The sequence below is a fragment of the Onychomys torridus genome, chromosome 4 (assembly GCF_903995425.1).
Source record: "Onychomys torridus chromosome 4, mOncTor1.1, whole genome shotgun sequence".
Classification (NCBI taxonomy): Eukaryota; Metazoa; Chordata; class Mammalia; order Rodentia; family Cricetidae; genus Onychomys; species Onychomys torridus.
In genome coordinates, this window is record NC_050446.1 from 50,176,568 (window position 1) to 50,198,213 (window position 21,646).

The 21,646-nt window shown below is 39.4% G+C and overlaps 1 protein-coding gene across 1 annotated transcript in view; it reads right to left on the reverse strand.

Annotated features, from left to right (window-relative positions):
* Positions 1–21,646, reverse strand: part of Ola1 (Obg like ATPase 1) — a 131,479-nt gene that overhangs the window by 99,979 nt on the left and 9,854 nt on the right. The window contains exons 3-4 of the mRNA XM_036186180.1: positions 13,157–13,300; positions 9,844–9,971 (exon numbers count right to left, since the gene is read on the reverse strand). Coding sequence (XP_036042073.1) covers positions 9,844–9,971; positions 13,157–13,300 — 272 coding nt within the window. The remainder of the gene's footprint in view (positions 1–9,843; positions 9,972–13,156; positions 13,301–21,646) is intronic.

Below are 21,646 nucleotides of genomic sequence, written 5' to 3' on the forward strand. Positions count from 1 at the left end.
TTGGCTATTTTGGGCAGAGGACAGGAAAGGATGCCTCCAAGTTACGTCAGAAAAAATATTCAAAAAAAAGTAAGAATGCTCTAATCCCCTAATAGATATAAGACCACCAAAGATATAAGGATAGCCAAACAATGAAACTGCAAACAGTTAGTAGACTACATAGTTTCATATAGCATTGCAATACAAAGTAGAGGGAACTGTTTCTGCTGTAGTATTTCCCATAGTAAACAAGCTTGGTTATTAGAATGTTTTGTATATGTAGATGAGAACTACTGTACAATTAGTTATCCCATTGAATTTGTACTAAAGAAACAAAGGAAACACGGGATTTTGGTCCAATTATTTGCTGAAGTCCAATACTAGATTAATTTAATAAATACTGCTGAAAAAGATAATTACAGAACCCAAGGGGGGGGGGACTCCATTAATTTAGAATACAATCAAAGACAACTTTATATTGGCAATTTGTGTCTAGGCAAAAATGTGTGACTCATTTAAAACTTCTAAATGACAAGCTTATGGAGGGGGGAAGGTGGGCTCTTGAAAACAGAAATTTATGTTCCTGGTAATTAAAGGTGATTTACTAACATATAAACACCTAACTTAACCTAGGGAGGTGGGGCAGTTGAATGAAGCCATGTTTACCTTCTCATTTAGCAGTTCAATAAAGCAGCAGCGCCTGGAGGCTCTAACTCCAAGTCAACTAAAAAGGCAAAGGAACACTGCAGGCCCACCTTCTGCCCTTAGCCAGGCCACCACAACAAAACCAAAGGAGCTCTCTGGAGCCGTGTTGTTGAAGCTCTAACTAAACAACTGTGACATATGACATTCAAACACATAGAGGGGCTGGTAAAATAAAATAAAGAAGACACATCTGCCATTAATAATACAGGAGAAAGGATAAGGGCCTTTAGTTTTTCTTGCCAAACATTCTAACCATCTGCACAGAAACAAACTACCTTTCCATGAACTGATCTTTGATGTGTCCATAAGAACTGGACCAGCTTAAGAGGGAAACAGGCCAAGGGAGAAAAGAGTACTGAGCAAGTGCTTACTTACAGTCCTGTTTGGAAAGGAAAGAGGCAAGTGTTTTATAGAATTAAGACTGCATATTCAGAAACAAACAAAAAAATGGCATAAAAATACCAAGGTACAGGTGGGCATGGTGACACATGCCTTTAATCTCAGTGCTTAGGAAGTAGAGGCAGATGGATCTCTGTGAGTTTGAGGCCAGCCTGGTCTATGTAGCAAGTTCCAGGACAGCCAGGACTACATAATAGAAAGATTCTGTCTAAAATAAATAAATGAATAAAATAAAATCCCATGGTACAACTAGCAGTTATTCTAAAATCTAAAATGCTATATTTACTAAAATACGCTTACTTTATGAAATAAGCACTGGAAATAAAATTTAAAAGAGAGTAAATTACTGCTAAAAAGAGAGCTTGAGCTTAGTATTGTAATTATTCTGAGAGAGTAAAAGTAATGAATTTCTGTGCCCCCAAACTGGCATGCATTACATTTGCAAAGGACATCCAGCATCATACTGTTAACTGCAGACCTCTGGGGTAGTGTAACACTGAGGGGAGTCGGGAGCACTTACTGCTGAGAGGGTGTGTGAACGCAATCAAACACCATCTGTGAGCTAACTGGCCTGCCGAGCCACACAGAAGTGGACAAAGTTACAAGTTAACAGCGCTCAAAACAACTGTCTGAGGCATAAATATTAAACTGGAAAGAGTCTACTGGATATAATACCTACATTTCTATCCCCAGCCCACCATCTTCCTTTTCCCACAAGAAGAACATGCATTTTCTTTGCTGGTTTGCAGACCTGTAAAGTGTGTACCTCTCACATCACAAAGCAAATGTCTTTGCTATTCATGCTTTTCAATCTCCCATCTCCAAACAGGCTTTGGAAAATGAGTAATGTTTCAGGACACTGAGAAATAAGCAGTACCCAGGGACCATCTTATCAACTCTTCACTCAAGTCTGAGTTATGGAGCCCTCTCACTCTCCCCCCTGCTCATCTTGAGGCTCCAGGCTGGACTGCTCAAGTGCTAACTCTTCATCCTGCTTCCAGTCCTCTCCCATCAAGCATCTGTACATTCCTTTACATGCCCATGAGGCCATCTACTTCCTGAATAAAAACTGTAATGTATCTATTACTTTAAAATATGAGTGCATTCTTTAATCTTCGTGTTCACATAACTTAATCCAGTTTATTTCTATAACTTCTCATTTTGATTCCACATCATCAATTTGATGTGGCATTGACTGACTTGACACTCTTCTCTTTTTCCTTTTTCGGTGTGTGTGTTTGTGCGCACACATGTATGTATATACGGATCCACTGGTCGGTTTCACTGTGCACACATGTATATACGGATCCACTGTCGGTTTCATTGTGCACACATGTATATACGGATCCACTGGTCGGTTTCACTGTGCACACACGTATATACGGATCCACTGTCGGTTTCATTGTGCACACATGTATATACGGATCCACTAGTCGGTTTCACTGTGCACACATGTATATACGGATCCACTGTCGGTTTCATGACGTGTGGAGATCAGCTTCTCTCACTCTCTACTTCTTACGGATGTGGTGTGGAGGGGTGCTTGTTGGTGTAGGTGTGTACAGATGTGTATGCGGGGTCACGTCTGCACATGTGAAGGACAGAGGTCACACTGGTGTTTTTCCTCAATCACTCTCCACTTTTCACTTTTTGAAAAAGAGTCTCTCAGGGAACCTGAAGCCCGCTGACTCTTCTAGATTAATCAGAAAGCCAATGAGCTGCTAAGATATGGTGCAAGACATTGAAAAAGGAAATCGAAGATGGAAAAATGTCTCATGTTCTTCAATTAACAGAATTACTATTGAAAAAAAAAAAACAGCTATACTACCAAAACTAATCTACCTATGAAAACTCTGATGTCATTTTTCATAGATTTAGAAAAAAAGCAATTCAGGAATTCATATGGAACCATAAAAGACCGTGAATAGCCAAAGATAAGAACACCGCTAAAGACATTATAATACCTGGTCTCCATACTACAGAGTCCGTAGTCTGTAATAAAGACAGCCTGATACTGGTATAAAAATAGAAGGCTAGGCCAATGGAACATAGTGGAGGACCCAGAAATAAAACAACAAGAAATTTATTTTTGTTAATTTTGCTTAATTTTGACAAAGAAGACAAACAAAGACACTGGATAAAGACAGCCTTTTCAATAGTGCTAGCAAAGCTGGATTTCTACCTGCAGACGGATGGAGTTATTAGGTTCATATCTTTCACCCTGTACAACAATCAATTAAAAATGAATCAAAAACCTTCATTTAAAACCTGAAATGCTGAAACGTCTCAAAGAAATCCATACGGAATTCTCTTCAAGATGCTGGGGTAGGCAAGAACTTCCTGAACAGGACATGTAACACAGGAGCCAGCCCCAATATCAATAGATGGGACTACATTAAAATAAAGATTTTGCACAGGAGGAGCTGGAGAGATGGTTCAGAGGTTAAGAACCTATAGTGCATGAAGAAACTATAGAGCAGAGATCAGAAAACTAAAAGTTTGTGGGTTATGACCTAGAGCCAACATGACATTTATATCTTCCAAGCATTATAAACACACATTCTCAAGTACACACAGACACAGAATATACAATGAAGAGTAATATAATTACTAAATGGCCATTAAAGAAAGTTTCCCAGGGGTGGTGGATTACGCCTTTAATCCCAGCACTTGAAAAGCAGAGGGAGATGGATCTCTGTGAGTTCGAGGCCAGTCTGAGCTACAGAGTGAGTTCCAGGACAGCCAGGGCAACACAAAGAAACCCTGTCTCAAAAAAAAAAAAAAAAAAAAAGAGAGAGAGAGAGAGGGAGGGAGAGAGGGATGGAGGGAGAGGGCAGGCAAACAGACAGACAAAGTTTTCCAGTAAATGCTCTCCTAGGAAGCAGGAGACTCTGCAGTTGGCTCAAGTGGCAGAGTGCTTGTCTAGCATGCTTGAGGTCCTGTGTTCGATCCCCAGCACAACATAAAACAGGAGCCGTGGTACAGATCTGCAACCCAAGCATTCAGCGGGTAGAAAAAGAAGGATCAGGAGTTCAGAGTCATCTTTGGCTATCAAGTAAGTTCAACGCCAGTTTGGGGCTGCAGAGCAGTCTGCCTTAAAAAAAAAAAAAAATGCCAGGGGGCTGAAGGGATGGCTCAGTAGTTAAAAGCATTGGCTGCTTTTCCAGAGGACCTGGGTTCAATTCCCAGGACCCACATGGCAGCTCACAACTGTCTGTAAGCCCAGTTCTAGGAGATCTGACACCCTCATACAGATATACATGTAAACAAAACACCAAGGTACATAAAATAAGAATAAAAAAATCATTAAAAGAAAATGTTTTAACAGAAGAAAAAGAAAATGCCAGGAAACTAGTAAGTACCAGTAGGTATAAAAGTTAAGCCAGGCGGTGGTGGCACATGCCTTTAATCCCAGCATTCGGGAGGCAGAGCCAGGCGGATCTCTGTGAGTTCGAGGCCAGCCTGGGCTACCAAGTGAGTTCCAGGAAAGGCACAAAGCTACACAGAGAAACCCTGTCTCAAAAAAACAAAAACAAAACAAAAAAAGTTAAACACAAAAATCATAAAGTAAACAAGAATAATATTTATCAAAGTATACATATACCCTACTATTACATATTTTAAACCTCTTTTATTCATTATTAGAAAATTAAAACTCTCCTGGGAATGGAAAAGAAACCTGGACATATCTAAGAGAACTTTAAATGTGCATTACACATCCCTCACTTACCATTCCTTCTGCTAACTCTATCTCGTTGAGAAATACCAGAGATGTACAAAGCCAGCTGTGGTAAGAATAATCAGCAGCAGCCAGACAGTGGTGGCACACACCTTTAATCCCAGCTCTCGGGAGGCAGAGGAAGATCTCTGAGTTGGACCAGCCTGGTCTACAGGGAGAGTTCCAGGACAGCCAGGGCTACACAGAGAAACTCTGTCTCAAAAAACCAAAACAAAACGGGGGGGGGGGGGGGAGGAAAAGAAACAAAAGAATATTCATTAGCAACAACATATGCAATTTTTTACTTTATTTGCATTGGTGCATTACCTGCACATATGTCTGTGTGACGGTGTCAGATCTTGGAGTTATAGACAGCTGCGAGCTGCCATGTGGGTGCTGGGAATTGAACTCAGGTCCTCTGGAAGAGCAGTCAGTGCCCTTAACTGCTGAGCCATCTCTCTAGCCCCAACATTTGCAATTTTTAAAGTTATACTTAATAAATAGGAAGCTATTCGGTAACCCATGAACAATGATGTAGTAGTTACATAATAATGAAGCATGGAATAAGCCAGTCTCAAAAAGAGCATATACTGTATGACCCACTGATTTGAGATACTTCAGTGTAGTCAGATTCAGAAACAGAAGAACGGTGGTTGTCAGGAGCTGTTGGGAGGAGGGGTAAGGAGCACTGTGGAGTGTGTTTAACAGGTGCACAGTTTCAGTCTGAGAAGTCTCTTAAAGGGGATGGAGAGATGGTGCATTGGCTAAGAGCACTTACTGCTCTTGCAGAGGATGAGGTTGATTCCCAGCACCCACAGAGAGGCTCAAAAGCATCTGCACTCCAGTTCTAGGGGATCTGCCACCCTCTTCTGGCCTCTGTGGTCAACACATGGTACACATACACATATGCAGGCCAAACCCTATACACATTAAAAAACCAAATCTTTGGGGCTGAAGAGATGCTTAGCAATTAAAAGCAGTTGTTGCTCTTGCAGAGAACACAGGTTTGAGTGCCAGCACTGGCATGGCAGCTTTAACCATGTATAATGAGTTCCAGGGGATCCAATGCCCTCTTCTGACCTCCATGGGAACCAGGAATGCACATAGTGCACAGACATACAATACGACCAAAATATGCATTTAAAAAAAAATCTAAAAGAAAGTATAATAAGCATGAACGATTTTTCTAAAGTCTCTAAAAATGGATGGTGACACTGGCTGTTCAACAATGGGAATGCACTTAATATACTGAACTTTACAGATAACAATGATTAAAACCACAAATGTTACATGTTAGCACAATCTTTAATATTTAAAAAGACAAAATACATTGACATTTAAAAATCTACATTCACACATGGGCATAGTGACACACGCCTTTAATCCCAGCATTCAAGAGACAGAAGTAGGCAGAGTTCAAAGTCAGCATGGTCTACATAGCAAGTTCCAGGCAAGTCAGAGCTACATAGTAAGACTATATCTCAAAAAATATATAAAATAAAACAAAACTTATATTCACAAAAAAGCAGCATTATAAGTTTATATGTGTTAACATAAGATATTTCATATTTCAATTACAAAATAGTTATGTAGGTAGTACAGCATTGCCGTTCTCATTTTACAAGGAAAACTATGGTTCAGAAATGCAGATTATTTTTTCATGGTTTTATCACCATCAGTGGGAGTCAGCAGTCACATTCAGTTTGATTCTAAAACACACACTTAGGCTGAGGGTGTCGGGTTATGGCTCAGTGGTAGTATTAGCACACAGAGGCCTATCGGTCCCCATAATCACACACTCATGCACACACACATTTACACTCATGCACGCTACATACACACACAAACACCACACTATATTCATTTTAAATATTTTATCCTCAAAAAAGAAAAAAAATTACACCAGGAGGTGGTGGCACACACCTTTAATTCCAGTTCTTGGAGGCAGAGGCAGGCGGATTTCTGTGAATTCAAAACCAGCCTGGTCTACAGAATGAGTTCCAGGACATCCAGGACAACACAGAGAAACCCTGTCTCAAAAAACAAAACAAAACAAAAATATTGTATTAAATTAACTTGATCATATTTTCCCCTTCTTTTCATGGTATCATTTAAATGAGTTTTCCTGGTCCTAAGCAGACCTCAGTTAGCCCCTAAACAGTCACATCCATGGAAACACTTCAAAAACTACTCTGAACATCATTTGTAGTTTTGGTTCAGTGTGAATGAAGGCTTTGGCCTTCATTTTTTTATTTTAAAAAGCTGTCTCAGTTTATGCAAATAACTAACCTGAAGAAGTATTTTGAATAATTAGCTTCAAAAGACTTAAAAATAAATGAACTGGTATAAACAGATGTTCCCAACAATAAAATCTTCCACAAAAGTAATACATACTAAGCATAAGAGATACTTATTTTATTTTCAAAAGCAGTCTAATCTACCAAATAAGTCTTTGGAATATGAATTTCAAGTGTTTTTGATAAACACCAGAAACTTTCCCAGGACACTGCTGGGAGAAAACAGTTTTCACACATGGTAAGCAAATTCTCTACAACCAAGCCATATTCCTATCCCTAATAAGAGGTTTTGTTTTAAGATTTACTTTATTTTTAATTATGTGTACATATGTGTACCTGTGTGGGGTTTTTTACATGTGCAAAGGGGCCACTGGGGGCCAGAGGTGTCAGAACAGAACTAGAGCTGCAGGTGGTTGTAAGCAACCTGACATAGTCTGGGAACCAAATCAGAGTCCTCTGGAGATGGGTCAAACTCTTAATGCCGAGCATCTCTCCAGACCCATAAAATTCTTTTACTGTCTACCTGACAGAATCGTCAAATCTCAAGTGCTTTTGTGGATCGTTTTAAGGGTGTATTTTGTTTTGTTTTGTTTTAGTTTTTTAATACAGGATTTCTCTGCTCTGGCTGTCCTGGAACTTAGTCTGAGAGACCAGGCTGGCCTCAAACTCACAGAGATCTTCCCGCTTCTGCCTCCCAAGTGCTGGGATTAAAGGTGTGCACCACCTTCACCTAGCTTAAATTAAAAAAAGGAAAGAAAGACATTGAAGATAGCGATGTTCTAAAACAGGAAGTGGTGGTGGTCTCATGGGCCTATGAGGATGCTAGATTAAAGTCTATCAAATTGTGCAAACAGAAAAATTGTATACTATGTGAATTATCTGTCAATAAAGATCTTATAAAAAATTTTTTAATGCCTGCATGTCTATATGTATGTATGCCACATGTGTGAAGGCGCCTCTGAAGGCCAGAGGGAGGCACCAGATCCTCTGGAGCTGGATAACAGGAAGTCCTTAGCCATCTGACAAGAGAGAGGACTGTGAACCAAACTCAGGTCCTCTGAAGAAGAAAGGCACTCTTAACCTCCAAGCCATCTCTCCAGCATAAACAGCATGCATTTTAGTCAGTAACACAACCGACATGAAACACAACAGTATACCTAGACAGGACTTAAAGACACATAAAACACTGCATTTTAGCCTAAATCTCCCAGGTTTTTGTTCCATGGAGCTGGCATAGGCACTGAATGGAAATGGAGTACCAAGGGTTATTCAGGTTTGCAGGAAACTGTCTTCAACATCTCAACTTCAGAGTGTATCCCTTGCAAGAACCTGTGCCACTATTAAAGTGAAATATTATACATAACCTAACAATTTGGACAGTGTATTTTTTCAGTCCTCCAAGATCAGTCATCTGTTGGGAGATATTTGATCACACTGTGAATACTGAGTTTGCATTTGGGTTATTTAAATAAAATTAGCCCTGAGCCAGGAGGCTGCATTAGCAACTAGTTGACAGAAAGTTATCAGAGGGCATCAGAGGGCATCTGGGAGAGATCGAGAGACACAGGTGGGTTTGGGAGTGGCACAGATTTTGCTGGTTTGGCAAAGCAGAAGCATGGGTCTATGGGAAACACCAGCAAGGAGAAAAGGTTAGCTAGTTGCTACTCAGCCTCTCTGAGCAAGCAGGTTTTCACCCCAGCCTTTGATCTCGAGTCTTATTCATAAATAGAACAATAGAGATTTAGTTAAAGCTACCTTTAATGGCAGCAACAGAGCCAGTGACTGTGGGAACAGAATCCCTCCCAGGCTGTGGCCTGAGTGGCCAGGCTGCAGCAGAGAAGCAGGCAGTAAGTGTGGAGTTGCAACTGCTGGCAGATTAAGGTGCAGTCACTGTGCCAAAGTTGAAACAGTCATTAGCCTGCACCTAAGTTTAATGACTAACTAGCATCCATGTTCTTAGGTATGCAATGACCGTGGGGCCTTCTATGTTTGGTGCTACTACTAGAATTAAGCAGAGCGACTGTCTTTATGTTTTACTGTTTTCGGGTTAGGTTCCTCAAGTTGCACTACTTTCCTCCCTGGTTCCTGTCAAAGGATGCCTCCAATCTTGGTCTTTCTCATGTCCTTTTGCTTATAAGGCTGAACCACCCCCATCCCTTTGGGTTCAAAAGAGCCCAAGATTCTTACTGTTCTTTGCATTCTAGCTTTCCATAAGCACCAGTTGAGACGATCTAGACTTTCTTCCCCTGAATCTCTAACAGACACGCTGGGTACCTTTCCCTCCTCTGAAACAGAAACCCTCTCTACCAATTCTGCATTCTCAGCTGAGGAAAAGCAGAAGTGCAGAGGAGTCCCACAACATAAGGAGAGGCAAGGCCTTGTGTAGGACTCTCACCTAGCATGCACACAGTTCTGGGCTCGACCCAGCACAATTCAAATAAATTAGAAAAAAAAAATGCCTTTATAATCACCAAATCAATTCACACAGAAACACACCTCAGGTCTCTAATCCAAAACAAGGGATAAGATTCAAATGGACTTTAATATCATGGAATACACTTGCTATGCAGTGATCTCATGGGGAAAAGATAGGAACATTAAGGTTAGAAATCAACAGACTAATTCATGATTCATCTTACAAAGCAAACCACTTTCATCTATAAACCACTCATGTCTACTTGGGCAACATGGAGACACACACACACAAACATTAGTCTTAATTAGTGAACACGCAACAGTACTCACGTGTGAGATGGAAAACCCCGTCACAGGCACTAATGTGGGATAGAAAGGCATTCCCCAAGCCCTGCCCGTTGTGAGCCCCTCTCACAAGGCCGGCAATGTCCACCACATTGAGGAAAGCAGGGATCTTGCTGAAATGCAAAAGGTAGTTATAAAGAACCTGCTTGTCAACCAACTGAATTATCCAAACATTTCACATAAAATAACTACTTGCTTCTTGGAACAAAGTTTGGAAAGTGCATAATAATGGATAAATTAATAGCCCTCAAAATAAACTTTCTATATATTGTGACTTTTTTCTGTCTTTTTAATTTTTATTACATCATTATTTTGTGCATGTGTGCGCCTCTGTGTACACGAGCCACAGCTCACTTGTGGAGGTCAGAGGACAAACTGCAAGCGTCAGTCAGCCCTTTCCTTCCGCCATGTGGGTCCTAGGGATCAAACTTAGGTCATCAATCTTGATGGCCACCTTCTTTACCTGCTGAGTCATCTACTGTGTGTGCGTGTTTGGATGAGTGTTCAGAGGCGAATGGAAGAGTGAGTGAGTGTGTGTGTGTGTGTGTGTGTGTGTGTGTGTGTGTGTGGTGTGTGTGTACGTGCGCGCGCACATTCACAGGTGTCTTCAAGAGCATGTAGTGGCCCAAGGTCAATACTGGGGTCTTCCTTAATCACCACCGCCTGCTTTACTCACTGAGCTACCAGCTACATTTACAGTTCCTCAAACACCATCTGTTTGCTCAAAACCACAAAACAAAACCCTCAGAATTCATAGACATGGCCAGCCTGGTTAGCCAGCTTCCTCCAGAGATTCCATCTCCACTTTTAGTGCACTGCATGTGCATGAGTGATGAGATCCAAATGCAGTCCTCACACTTGGGTGGCAAGCCCTTTACTCACTGAGCTATCTCCAGTATCCCCCTTTTGTGCACATGTGAACATGAGCATGCATTGTGTTTGTGAGTGTGCATGTATCCCATAGAACCATAGGCCAACCTCAGGCATTGTTCCTCAGCTATCATCAACCTTGTTTTTTGAGACAAAGTTTCTCATATATCTGGAGTCTGCCAATTAGGCTGGCTATTGACCAACAAAACCCAGAAATCCATTTGTCTCTGCCACCCCACTGCTGGGATTACAAGTGCATCCTCATCGTGCCCAGGTTTTGTTTTGTTTTAATGTAGGTCCTGGTAAATAAATTTGGGTGTTTATGATTGTATGGCAGCATCTTATCCACTGAGCCATCTCCACAGCCCTCAATAAGACTTTCTTACCTAGGAAAATGAGGGAGGAAACTATTGCCCTATCTCTGAAATTAAAACTCCAGTGAGTAATATTACTAAAAGTTCTATTGGCACATGCACATACCAAGTACCAAAATCAAGCAAGCAGCTAGATATGCTTGGGATTCTGCAGAATCCAGGGTTAGAAATAGAAACCTGGTATTTATCGGCACTTCAAAATAGTGAATAAAACTATTTTGTGAATGCAATACTGAATGAAAAGTTAGTGAAAAGGTAACAAGAAAACTCAGTAAATTCTCAGTAATAATAGACAAATAGTAAATATACTTTATATGCACATAGTAGTACTAAAAGTAGATAATAGAAATAATAGTTTCAATTTGTATTTAATCTAGAAAGTCATTTTTCTTTAAGTATGTATTTTATCGTTAATTGGACAAAATGAAACTTTATTAAGGAGAAAATAAGATAATACATTGTAGGACATTGAGACATAAAGTAGATACATAGTGAAGAGTGACTAGTCACCTCACTTGTGATAAAACAGGTATAACAATACTGAGAAGTGTATCCTTCTGTACTCTATTCTCAATGTGTATACACAGCACGGTATACGGGTTTTCCCTAGAGTATTACTAACTTCCTGTACTTATTTCTGAATGTATACTATAGGCTACCAGCTCTCTCTAATCCTGGCCAGCACTGCAGAGTTCCCACTGGCTTCCTCCTTATCTGTATCTGCCCCCTCTTCTCCAACACTGATCAGGTGATGCTCCTGTGACGCCCGATGTCTAATTTGCAGCCCCTCCTATTTGGGCCCTGGCTATGGCTGAACCTTGCTCCTGCCAACAGGCAGTCCTTGTAAAGGACCAACTGCCACTGTACGGTCATGTGATGCTGCTGAAAATTTCAAATATATAAAGACATAATAAATCTTTTGATATTCAAATCTCTTGAAATTTTAGGTAGTAAGGGAATGAATTCCTCAAACATTTCTTTGTTTTCCTTTACTAAAAACCATCGATTAAAGGCTCTTATGGAAATAAAGAGATTGAAAGGGAGCTGTCTTCTGCAGTTTATAAGGTCAAAAACTTTCATACAAGCTGTATGAAATCGTGACAGCAGAACTAAGCTACAGCTAGAGCCAGTGTGGTGGCCCACACCTAATCTCAGGACCCAGGAAGCAGAAACAGGCAGATCTCTGTAAATTCCAGGCCAACCTGGCCTATCTACACAGTGAGTTCCAGCCAAGGATGCAGAGTGAGACCCTGTCTCAAAAACAAGACAAAAACAAAACAAAAAACAAAAAACAAAAAGAAAAAAAAACTGTATTATGTATTATAGGTTGTACAACCTTACATCAAACCAATCACAGATCAAAAATATTCACAAGAAAGAAACCATACCTACAATGAGCATGCACACTTTTTCCTTGAAAGTACATAACACTTAATTGTGTAAGTAACAGAGTTGATGTGAAATATATAAGAGGTAGGGCAAAGGTTATAGGAATGAAATGATTATAGCATTTTAAGTGAGCAACTTTTGAGACCCTCCAGGGTCTAAGAATCAATCCCCCATTCATGGATACCAAGGAAAACTACACAGTAAAAAATTCTGATCTTAACCAGCTGTGGTGTTGCATGCCTATAATCCCAGCACTGTAATCTCAGGCTGAGGCAAGAAGACTACGGGTTCAAGGCCAGTCTGGGCTACCTCGTTAAAGCCATAAACAAACAACCAAAAATCACCTAAATATTCCACTACCCAGAAACATTAATAAATTTGTGACCTTTATTACATACCTTTTCCTATGCATAATACATGTATATCCTTATAATACATTGATGAGATCATATAACATAAGCTAATTTCTCCTACTTCACAATCACAGAAAAAAATAGCTGTATTGACATACAAAAATCCATCATTCTTCTTTTTTCTATTCTATATTGCTTTTATAATCATGCAAAGTAATGCTACATTAATTTTGGAAGAAACTTGATTCTGAACATACCAAACACACATATTTACCCCATCTATGAGCAAATGAATAATGATATATTTCTTACCTGGCTGGCTTGTGATACTGACAAAGGAAGTCAAACCTGTCGTCTGGCACAGGCACTCTACTCTCATTAGGGTCAATAGTGCAGAATGGGAAGTTCTCTGCAGAAGCTTGACTATTGGTTAATACATTGAAGAAGGTGGACTTCCTAAAATAAGGAAAGATTTTCAGTCAATTCTTAAATTGCTAAGAAAAACACATCTGATGCTAATTTCAGAGCTCAATATTTATATGGACAAATTTGGGAAGGGAGAAGAAACAGTTTTACTAATGTAAAATATCAAATTTGATATATAATTTATAAATTTTACAATTAAGTTATGTTCCCTATTTCAGTCTATTTGGAATTTGAGAATAATATTCCCAAAAGAACCTTTGTTATAGAAGACAACTGAAGTTTTATATGTCACAAAACATATTCTTCTCATAATGTACCCCATAATGCCAGTATCATTTCACCCATACCTAACATAATCTTCTCTAACATGACATACTAAAAGCTAACATAACTTCCCAAAGCATTCCAAACTGAGGAGTGGCTGCTATTGGTGAAAAAAATGGGAGGTCAGAGCTCACACTAACTTCTAATTGTTACTACACAAGGATTACTGGTAAATCTCAAACTATGAATTATGAAAGTAAAAATGTTAATTTTTTTCACTATATGACTTAAACCAAGATAAAAAGTGAATTCATACAGAATAAACTAGTCACTAATTTTCCAATTATCTGATTCATATCAAGTGATATGCACTTAAAAGATGATGCCAAACCAGAGTAACACCAGTCATGTTTGTAAAATCTGAAACAAAATGAGACATGTGAGGGCTTGCTGATTTGCTTGGACTACTGTCCAAACTCCCAACAACAGAGACTGCAGAGACCTCACTACAATGACTTGCCCTTGATCCAGACCAAGGACACAAGGAATTTAAAGTGAGAGTTAGTGTTTTATAGGGTTTTTTTGTTTTAACCTGAAGAATTGAGGAAGCTAAGGATCAGCTGGTAATTATGAAGTCAGAACTTACAAACTCTGGTTAGATGTGATTATGTAAAAACGTCTGCATATGGGGCTTGGGGATTTAGCTCAGTGGTAGAGTGCTTACCTAGCAAAACCAAGGCCCTGGGTTCGATCCTCAGCTACACACACACACACACACACACACACACACACACACACACACAGTTTGCATAACAAAGAATATTCAAAGAATATAATAATTGTGTTACTATGATGGAATTAAAAATGATTATTTTCCTTCCCCTCCCCCCAAATTTTAAGGTAAACTGTGTCTTCAGATAAGGTCTAATTAGTTTATATTCTAATTAGCTTATATTCATCGGGGAAAAATCATACTTAACCACAGCACACCTGATTAAACTTTTAAACCAAGCAACCAGTCCTTTTTTACATAATTTTGAGATCCTTATAAAAAATGTGATAAACAAAAAGTAACAATCAAGGCTTACCTTAATGCTACTAGTAAGAAGTATGCTTTAACAAGACACTGAACTACCTATCAGTCTTTACTGTACTGACATCAATTGAGACTAAACATTCCAGAGTTAAGTAGAAATGATGCTAAAATAGGCATATAAATCACTGCTGGTTGGAACACCAATGGTCATATCAGTGGCTTTCGAATGCCTACACAGATTGCATTACAGAGGGTAAAGGTGGGCATTATCAGGCCTCTTACAAGATTTACCAGTATATAACCAGTAGTTTTAAATATATTCAGAAATATGGTATAAAGCCAGGTTTTAGAAAAATGGGGCTAGATTCATGTTCAGCTAACAAACCACAAACTAATGGTGACTGATGTAGGATTTATAGTAGCAAACTATAACAACCTAGTTTGCAGGGAGCAGAGGAAGCCCTAGATGAATGTGTATTGTTGACACAAACACACAGCCATGATAAATAAAGATCAAGGCCTTGGGCCTACAAGGAATTTGACAAAGCTAGTTCCTATGGAGGCTAGGCTCCACAGGACAGCAAAACTTTCCTGGGGGGTAGGGGTCCAAGTGTAACAGAATGACTACTGTGTATGAGAACCAGCCACTGCAGCTTCCTTTTCGAGACCCTCACCCTATGCTGAGGCTCCATCAGAGCACACAACCCACCTGACCCAGCTTTTCCTGTCCATGTGTCTGTGTTCCTTAGTGTTCCTGCCCTCTCTCCATAGCCTTGTCACCCCTGGTCAGAGTTCCAGGACCCAAGTCCCATGAGACACAGTACTAGTAACAACATCAGAACTCCAGGACTAAAAGATTGAGAGGAAATCACTGACTTCGTTATAGAACTGCCCCTTAGCTTCAATCTAATAAAAACAGATGTCGGGGGTGGGGACTTAGCTCAGTGGTAGAGCCCGCTTGCCTAGCAAGCGCAAGGCCCTGGGTTCGGTCCTCAGCTCTGGCAAAAAAAAAAACAAAAACAAAACAAAAAAACAGATGTCATATACTTAATTTAAAATGTTCTATATATTTATAAAGGCATAATCCACTTACTTCCCAAAAAAGCTATACAGCTTGAGCCAGTTCAGCAAGTCTCTCTATACACAAACCTGGCAAGCTGAGTTTGCTCTCTGGCACCTCTTGTAAAGGTGGGGCAACTTCCACAAAGACCTCCACAGGCACACCAAGGCATGCAAACACTCCCACACACATATCATACACACACCTGTATGATAATATATATTTTAACTTTTAAAAGACTATAAGACAACATAATTTAAAATGTTAATATATAAACACACAGATCAGATACTTTTAAAGACAATTTGCATTTACACCATGGTCTTTAAATATCATGCCTATTAACAATGATCAAGACTTCTCAAAGAAATAGATGGTTTCAGATATGGTGCGCACACACACACACACACACACACAGACAAAATACATGTAAGATGAGCTGCTGTGGGGGCTGGAGAGATGGCTCAGAGGTTAAGAGTACTGGCTGCTCTTCCAGAGGTCCTGAGTTCAATTCCCAGCAACCACATGGTGGCTCACAACCATCTGTAATGAGATCTGGTGCCCTCTTCTGGCCAAACATGCTGTATACATAATAAATAAATAAATCTTAAAAAACAAAAAACAAAGATGTGCTGGTGTGGAAAATCCTTTTGTACACTGTGAAGATTTGCCACTATGATTGGTTTAATAAACCAGCTGACTGACCAACAGTGAACAGGAGAAAGTTAGGTGGGGAAGCCAAACTGAGAACTATGGGATGAGGAAGGGTGGAGACAAGAGAGTCACCAGCCAGAGAAGGGGTCGGACACACAAAATGGGATAGAGGTAAAAGCCACAAGCCTCTGGGCAGCACACAGAATAATAGAAATAGGTTAAGTTATAAGAGCTAGTTAGTAACAAGCCTAAGCTATTAACCAAGCATTTGAAATTAATATTAAGCCTCTGAGTGGTTATTTGAGAGAGGTTGTGGAACAGGAAAACTCTGACAACAAATGGTGCCCAACGTCCAGAGCCACATAAGTCCACATAAAGCCTGAAAAGGCTTAAAAAGGATTCTAAACACACAAAAAACGGAGTCAAGCATGGCTTCTTGGTAACTCCTTTTCTCAGTAGGCTCTGTCTGACAGCGGCAAGCAGAAGCGCAGCTCCTTTAAGAGGTGGCTTCCTGACAGCACTAGCAGCAAAAACGGGTGCAGCTCCTTTGAGAAGCCTTGCTGACACTGAAGTGGGGTTGCAGGTGGCACTCTACTTGTGGCAGCGTGGGCCCCCAAACTCCCCAGAGCAAGGGCAGTAAACATATCTCCCGCAGCATAAACCAAGGAGGGGGCAGAGCCAGATGCCAAAGCCACAGCTTTAGTCCTAGCCATGCTGCTTAGCAGCTTAAAGACTCATGTGGTCAGAAAAGGATAGAAATATGCAGTAAAAACAGATCCAGCCAAAAAAGAAAAAAGAAAAAAGAAAACAAAAAAAACCAAAAAACCCCCAAAAAACGTCTAAACAGTTTACAGCGTGTTTAAATATACATAAGCTGGGGGGGGGGGGGAGAAAGCGCATAGTCACAGATTTAAAAATATAGTTTTAAAATAATAAAATAACGTCCTTAAAAGGGAAGTAAAGTAATATAAAAGAAAAAAGCCACACAAAGATGGAAAATATACAAAAAATCTGGATACTGTATGTGATTGTGTTGTCTTTAAATTTTTTGACTCCTGAGGAAAAAGCAATAGCTGAGTATAAATGCTGTTGGATTAAACCAGCATATATGTGTGTGTGTGTACATATGTGTACATATGTATATGTATACATATATATACATATATTAAAAATGTCTTGACTTCAAAATGGAAGCCAAAAGATATGTTACTTTGGAAAAAGAGGTTCTGCTTTTATTTCCATAGAAAATACAAGGCTGTAGATTCGTTCAAAGTTAAACAAAATCAGATGATTGAGAAAGACCCCCTAAAATCCTGATTATAAACATTAAAAAAAAAAAGCTAAAGAAAAATCAAGACACCTGATGTATATTTTACCTACTCAAACATAAAACAAAATATCATCTTTGGCTGACTTGTGTACAATACACACACAGTCTATACTTGTATTAATACAGATATGTATGTTACCTTTAAAAGTTTATGTATTTTCAGAGCAAGGAGACCAGACCAATGAAAACAGATGGCCCAGGTTATCTAGTATCTCAAAATCCCTCTGTCACAGTCTCCTCAGAACTCTGCATCAAGAACAGCTTCAAGGCTGCTGGCTGAGATGAACCAGTGGCACAGAACTCTCTAGTCAGGACTTGACCATAATCCTAAATTTTTCTCAGGGTCCCCCAAAGATGGCTGTGCCCCCAGACAGCAGGAAGCAGTCTAGAGAAAACAATGTCCATATTCCCAAAAGATGGATTATGGATGTTTGCCTTTGTTTAGGGTGGTTGGTTACAAATTATTATTGGTCATGGTTAAAAAAACAAAACAAAACAAAAACAAAACTAGCCAAATAAGTTAGATTCAAAAATCTCTCAATGAAAGAAAAAAGAGGGATATAATAAAGACATGATGAGATAAAAGGGTAGATTGTTGAATCTACTTTATCCAAAAAACAACTATTAATCTTAAATATTTTACATTGGTATGGATTTTGGTTTATTGATAAAAATTTAAGGTTATTATTATTATACTGTATATGTTTCTACTCTTGTTTAAGATAATTTTGTAAACTGATACAAATTTAAGGTTATTTTTGTTAGAACCTACTGTACCTACATTTCTACTCTTGTTTAAGGTACTGTATGTATACAGCTCACTTAACAATGTAATATAAATTTCTAGTCCTTGAAAGCTATTATTACAGACTATTTAGGATAATAAAGAAATGCAGGTTAAAAGTTAGTCACCTATTACAATCAAACTTGAAGTCATGTTATGTATGTTTTCAAAGTCAAACAGAGATCTATTTTAGATAGACAGGTAGTCTTCAAACACTTCAGAGATCTACAGAATATGGCACTTAAGATGTTTTAATAACATAAGGCTTTTTATGACAGTGGGACATGTCTGTTCCTGGCAGCACCAATCTACTCCAGAGAAGATGATAGGCATCAAAGAAACTCCGTATGGACTTTGATTCCTTTATGGCAAAAGCTAGCCATGTGGGCAAAAAAAAGTGCCCTTGCCTCAACTGCTGACAGTTATTGTTCAAACTGGACCAGCAGGACACAAAAAAGGGGACTGCTAAACTTTACCAAGACAAGGTAGGACAGCCCTTCAAAATTCCCTGCTTCACAGAAAAGTCTGTCAGATACATTAGGCCTACAGGCCCGAGTTGGATGACCCAACATTACAGAGGAACTTAAGTGATTGTCCAGGCAGCAAGATGTCCCTGCCATTAGGTAACATTTCACCCTTCTGGGGTCTTTGATGGAGTTGAAGACTAGATATAGTTTTTTTTGTTTTTTGTTTTTTGGGGGTTTTTGTTTGTTTGTTTGTTTGTTTTTCGAGACAGGGTTTCTCTGTGTATTTGCGCCTTTCCTGGAACTTGCTTTGGAGACCAGGCTGGCCTCGAACTCACAGAGATCCGCCTGCCTCTGCCTCCTGAGTGCTGGGATTAAAGGCATGCACCACTACCGCCCAGCTGATAGTTATAGTTTTTCCTTAGTTGTGATAAAAGGTAAATTATGTACAAAACTCTGGACTCACAAAGGTAAGATAGATAATGGAATATTTTCTCTGATTTTTGTGGAATGCAAATACACTGGATATTATGACTATGATTCTTACTTGATAACTGTTTTTGTTGTATATACTTGTACTATGTTAAAGTTAAAACCTACCTTTTTACTTAGACAAAAAGGGGAAAATGCTGTGGAAAAGCCATTTGTACACTGGGAAGATTTGTCACTGTGACTGGCTTAATAAACAAGCTGACTGGCCAATAGCTGAACAGGGTAAAGTTAGGTGGGAAAGCCAAACTGAGAATGATGGAATGAAGGGCAGAGTCAGAGGTCAGAGGAGTCTCCAGCCACACAGAGAATGAATCAGACACACAAAATGGGATTGAGGTAAAAGCAATGAGCCTCCAGGCAGCACATAGATTAATGGGAATGGGTTAAGTTGTAAAAGCTAGTTAGTAATAAGCCTGAACTATTAGCCAAGCATTTATAATTAATATTAAGCCTCTGAGTGATTATTTGAGCATGGCTGCAGGACAGGAAAACTCTGCCAACAATGAGTTGAATATAATGATACATGCCTGCAATCCTAGCATGTTCAAGGTTGAGGCAGGAGGATCTTGAGTTTGAGGCCAGCCAGGGCTATACAGTAAGATCCTGTCTCAAACAAGAAAACACAAATAACAAAGAAATAACCTGGAATCTCAATTTTTCTCACAGAACAGAAGGAAGCTATTAATAGTTCTAGAGCCCTATCAACAGAACTGTGTGCCTGCCATCCCCACTATTTCAGGAAGCTGAGGCAGGAGGATAGCTTTGAAGCCCAGGATTACAAAACCAACCTTGTTAATTCAACACGACCAAGGTTAAAAAGAGAAGAAAGTAAGAAAAGGGGGAGAAAGCTATTTAAGAGCCAATTTGAAAAGACATATTAAGCAAAGGTCCATCAATCTGAGCACAAATCAAAATGGTCAAAACATTGTAAAAATCAAATAATTTTAATACCCATACATAGTAAGTAAACCTCAAAAATATATTCTCATTTTCCACATATTAAAGATGCTAAGAGTAGTTGAGATACAGCTCAGTGCCAGACACTTGCCTACCACAAGGAAACTCAAGAGTTCAATCCTCAGCATCACACACAAAAAAAGTAGTTTATCCTTCAGGCCATATACCAAAACATACATTAGAAGAAATGTCCCTTAGTTCTTAGGGAGGAAAAAAACATAACACATTCAAAGTAAACTTAAAAGACAATTCTCCATTTTTTATAGGCCGTCTCACCTTAGGTTGGTTTCAGGTTTTAGAAAGACCCAGTAATTCTACAGGCATGAAAAAGGAAATAAAGAAGGAGGAAACAGAGATGTCTAAAGATTACTGCTGTAGACTTCAGTGAAGTCTAAAGGACCTGTATCTTCCAATAGCTCTGTAGGTACCAAAAAAAAAAAAAAAAAGCAAAATGAAATAAGGAGAAACTAGAACTAGAAATAACTAAGAATATTACTATGGGCTTCAATGGCAACTTAAGACATTTTGATCTATTTAAATCTATTCAACTAACACCTTGTGGAGGCAAAGAATTTTGTTTTGGCCTAAGACAGAAGACAGGCTTTTTGTGAAATGAAATTTTATACATACATACACATTTAAATTTCATGAGGTTATTATTAAAATTCAAGACAAGCAGAAGCCTCAAACTTATAGGAAATTCACACAAGTGTAGATGTAACTGGCTTGTTAAATAAGAAACACAGAGCCAAATACAGAATTTATAACCAAGAGGTCAGAGCAATAGCTGAGAGAGGAAAACCTTACCCTTCACTGCTGTTGCTGTCTTTCCTCTCCGCAAGAGACCTATTTCTGTGTGTCCTGTCTTTTATACAGACTTTCTGTTCTGCTTTCTCATTGGTTGTAAACCCAGCCACATGACCTCTTTGTCACTGCCTGCTTTCTCATTGGTTGTAAACCCAGCCATATGACCTCTTCGTCACTGCCTGTCTGTACAGACCTCCAGGTCTTCTATGGTTGGTATTGAGATTAAAGGTGTGTGTTGCCATGCTGGCTGTATCCTTGAACACACAGAGATCCGCCTAGCTCTGCCTCCCAAGTGCTGGGATTAAAGGCATGCACCACCACCGCCCAGCTTCTGCTATGGCTTGCTCTGACCCCAAGGCAACTTTATTAACATACAAATAAAAATCATATTTTACAAATATAGTATCACCACACACAAGAATGAGTTTGAAGGACTAGAGAGTTGGCTCAGGAATTAAGAGCACCTATTGCTCTTGCAGAGGAATTGGGTTCAGTTCCCAGTAGCCACATATTGGCTCACAACCATTT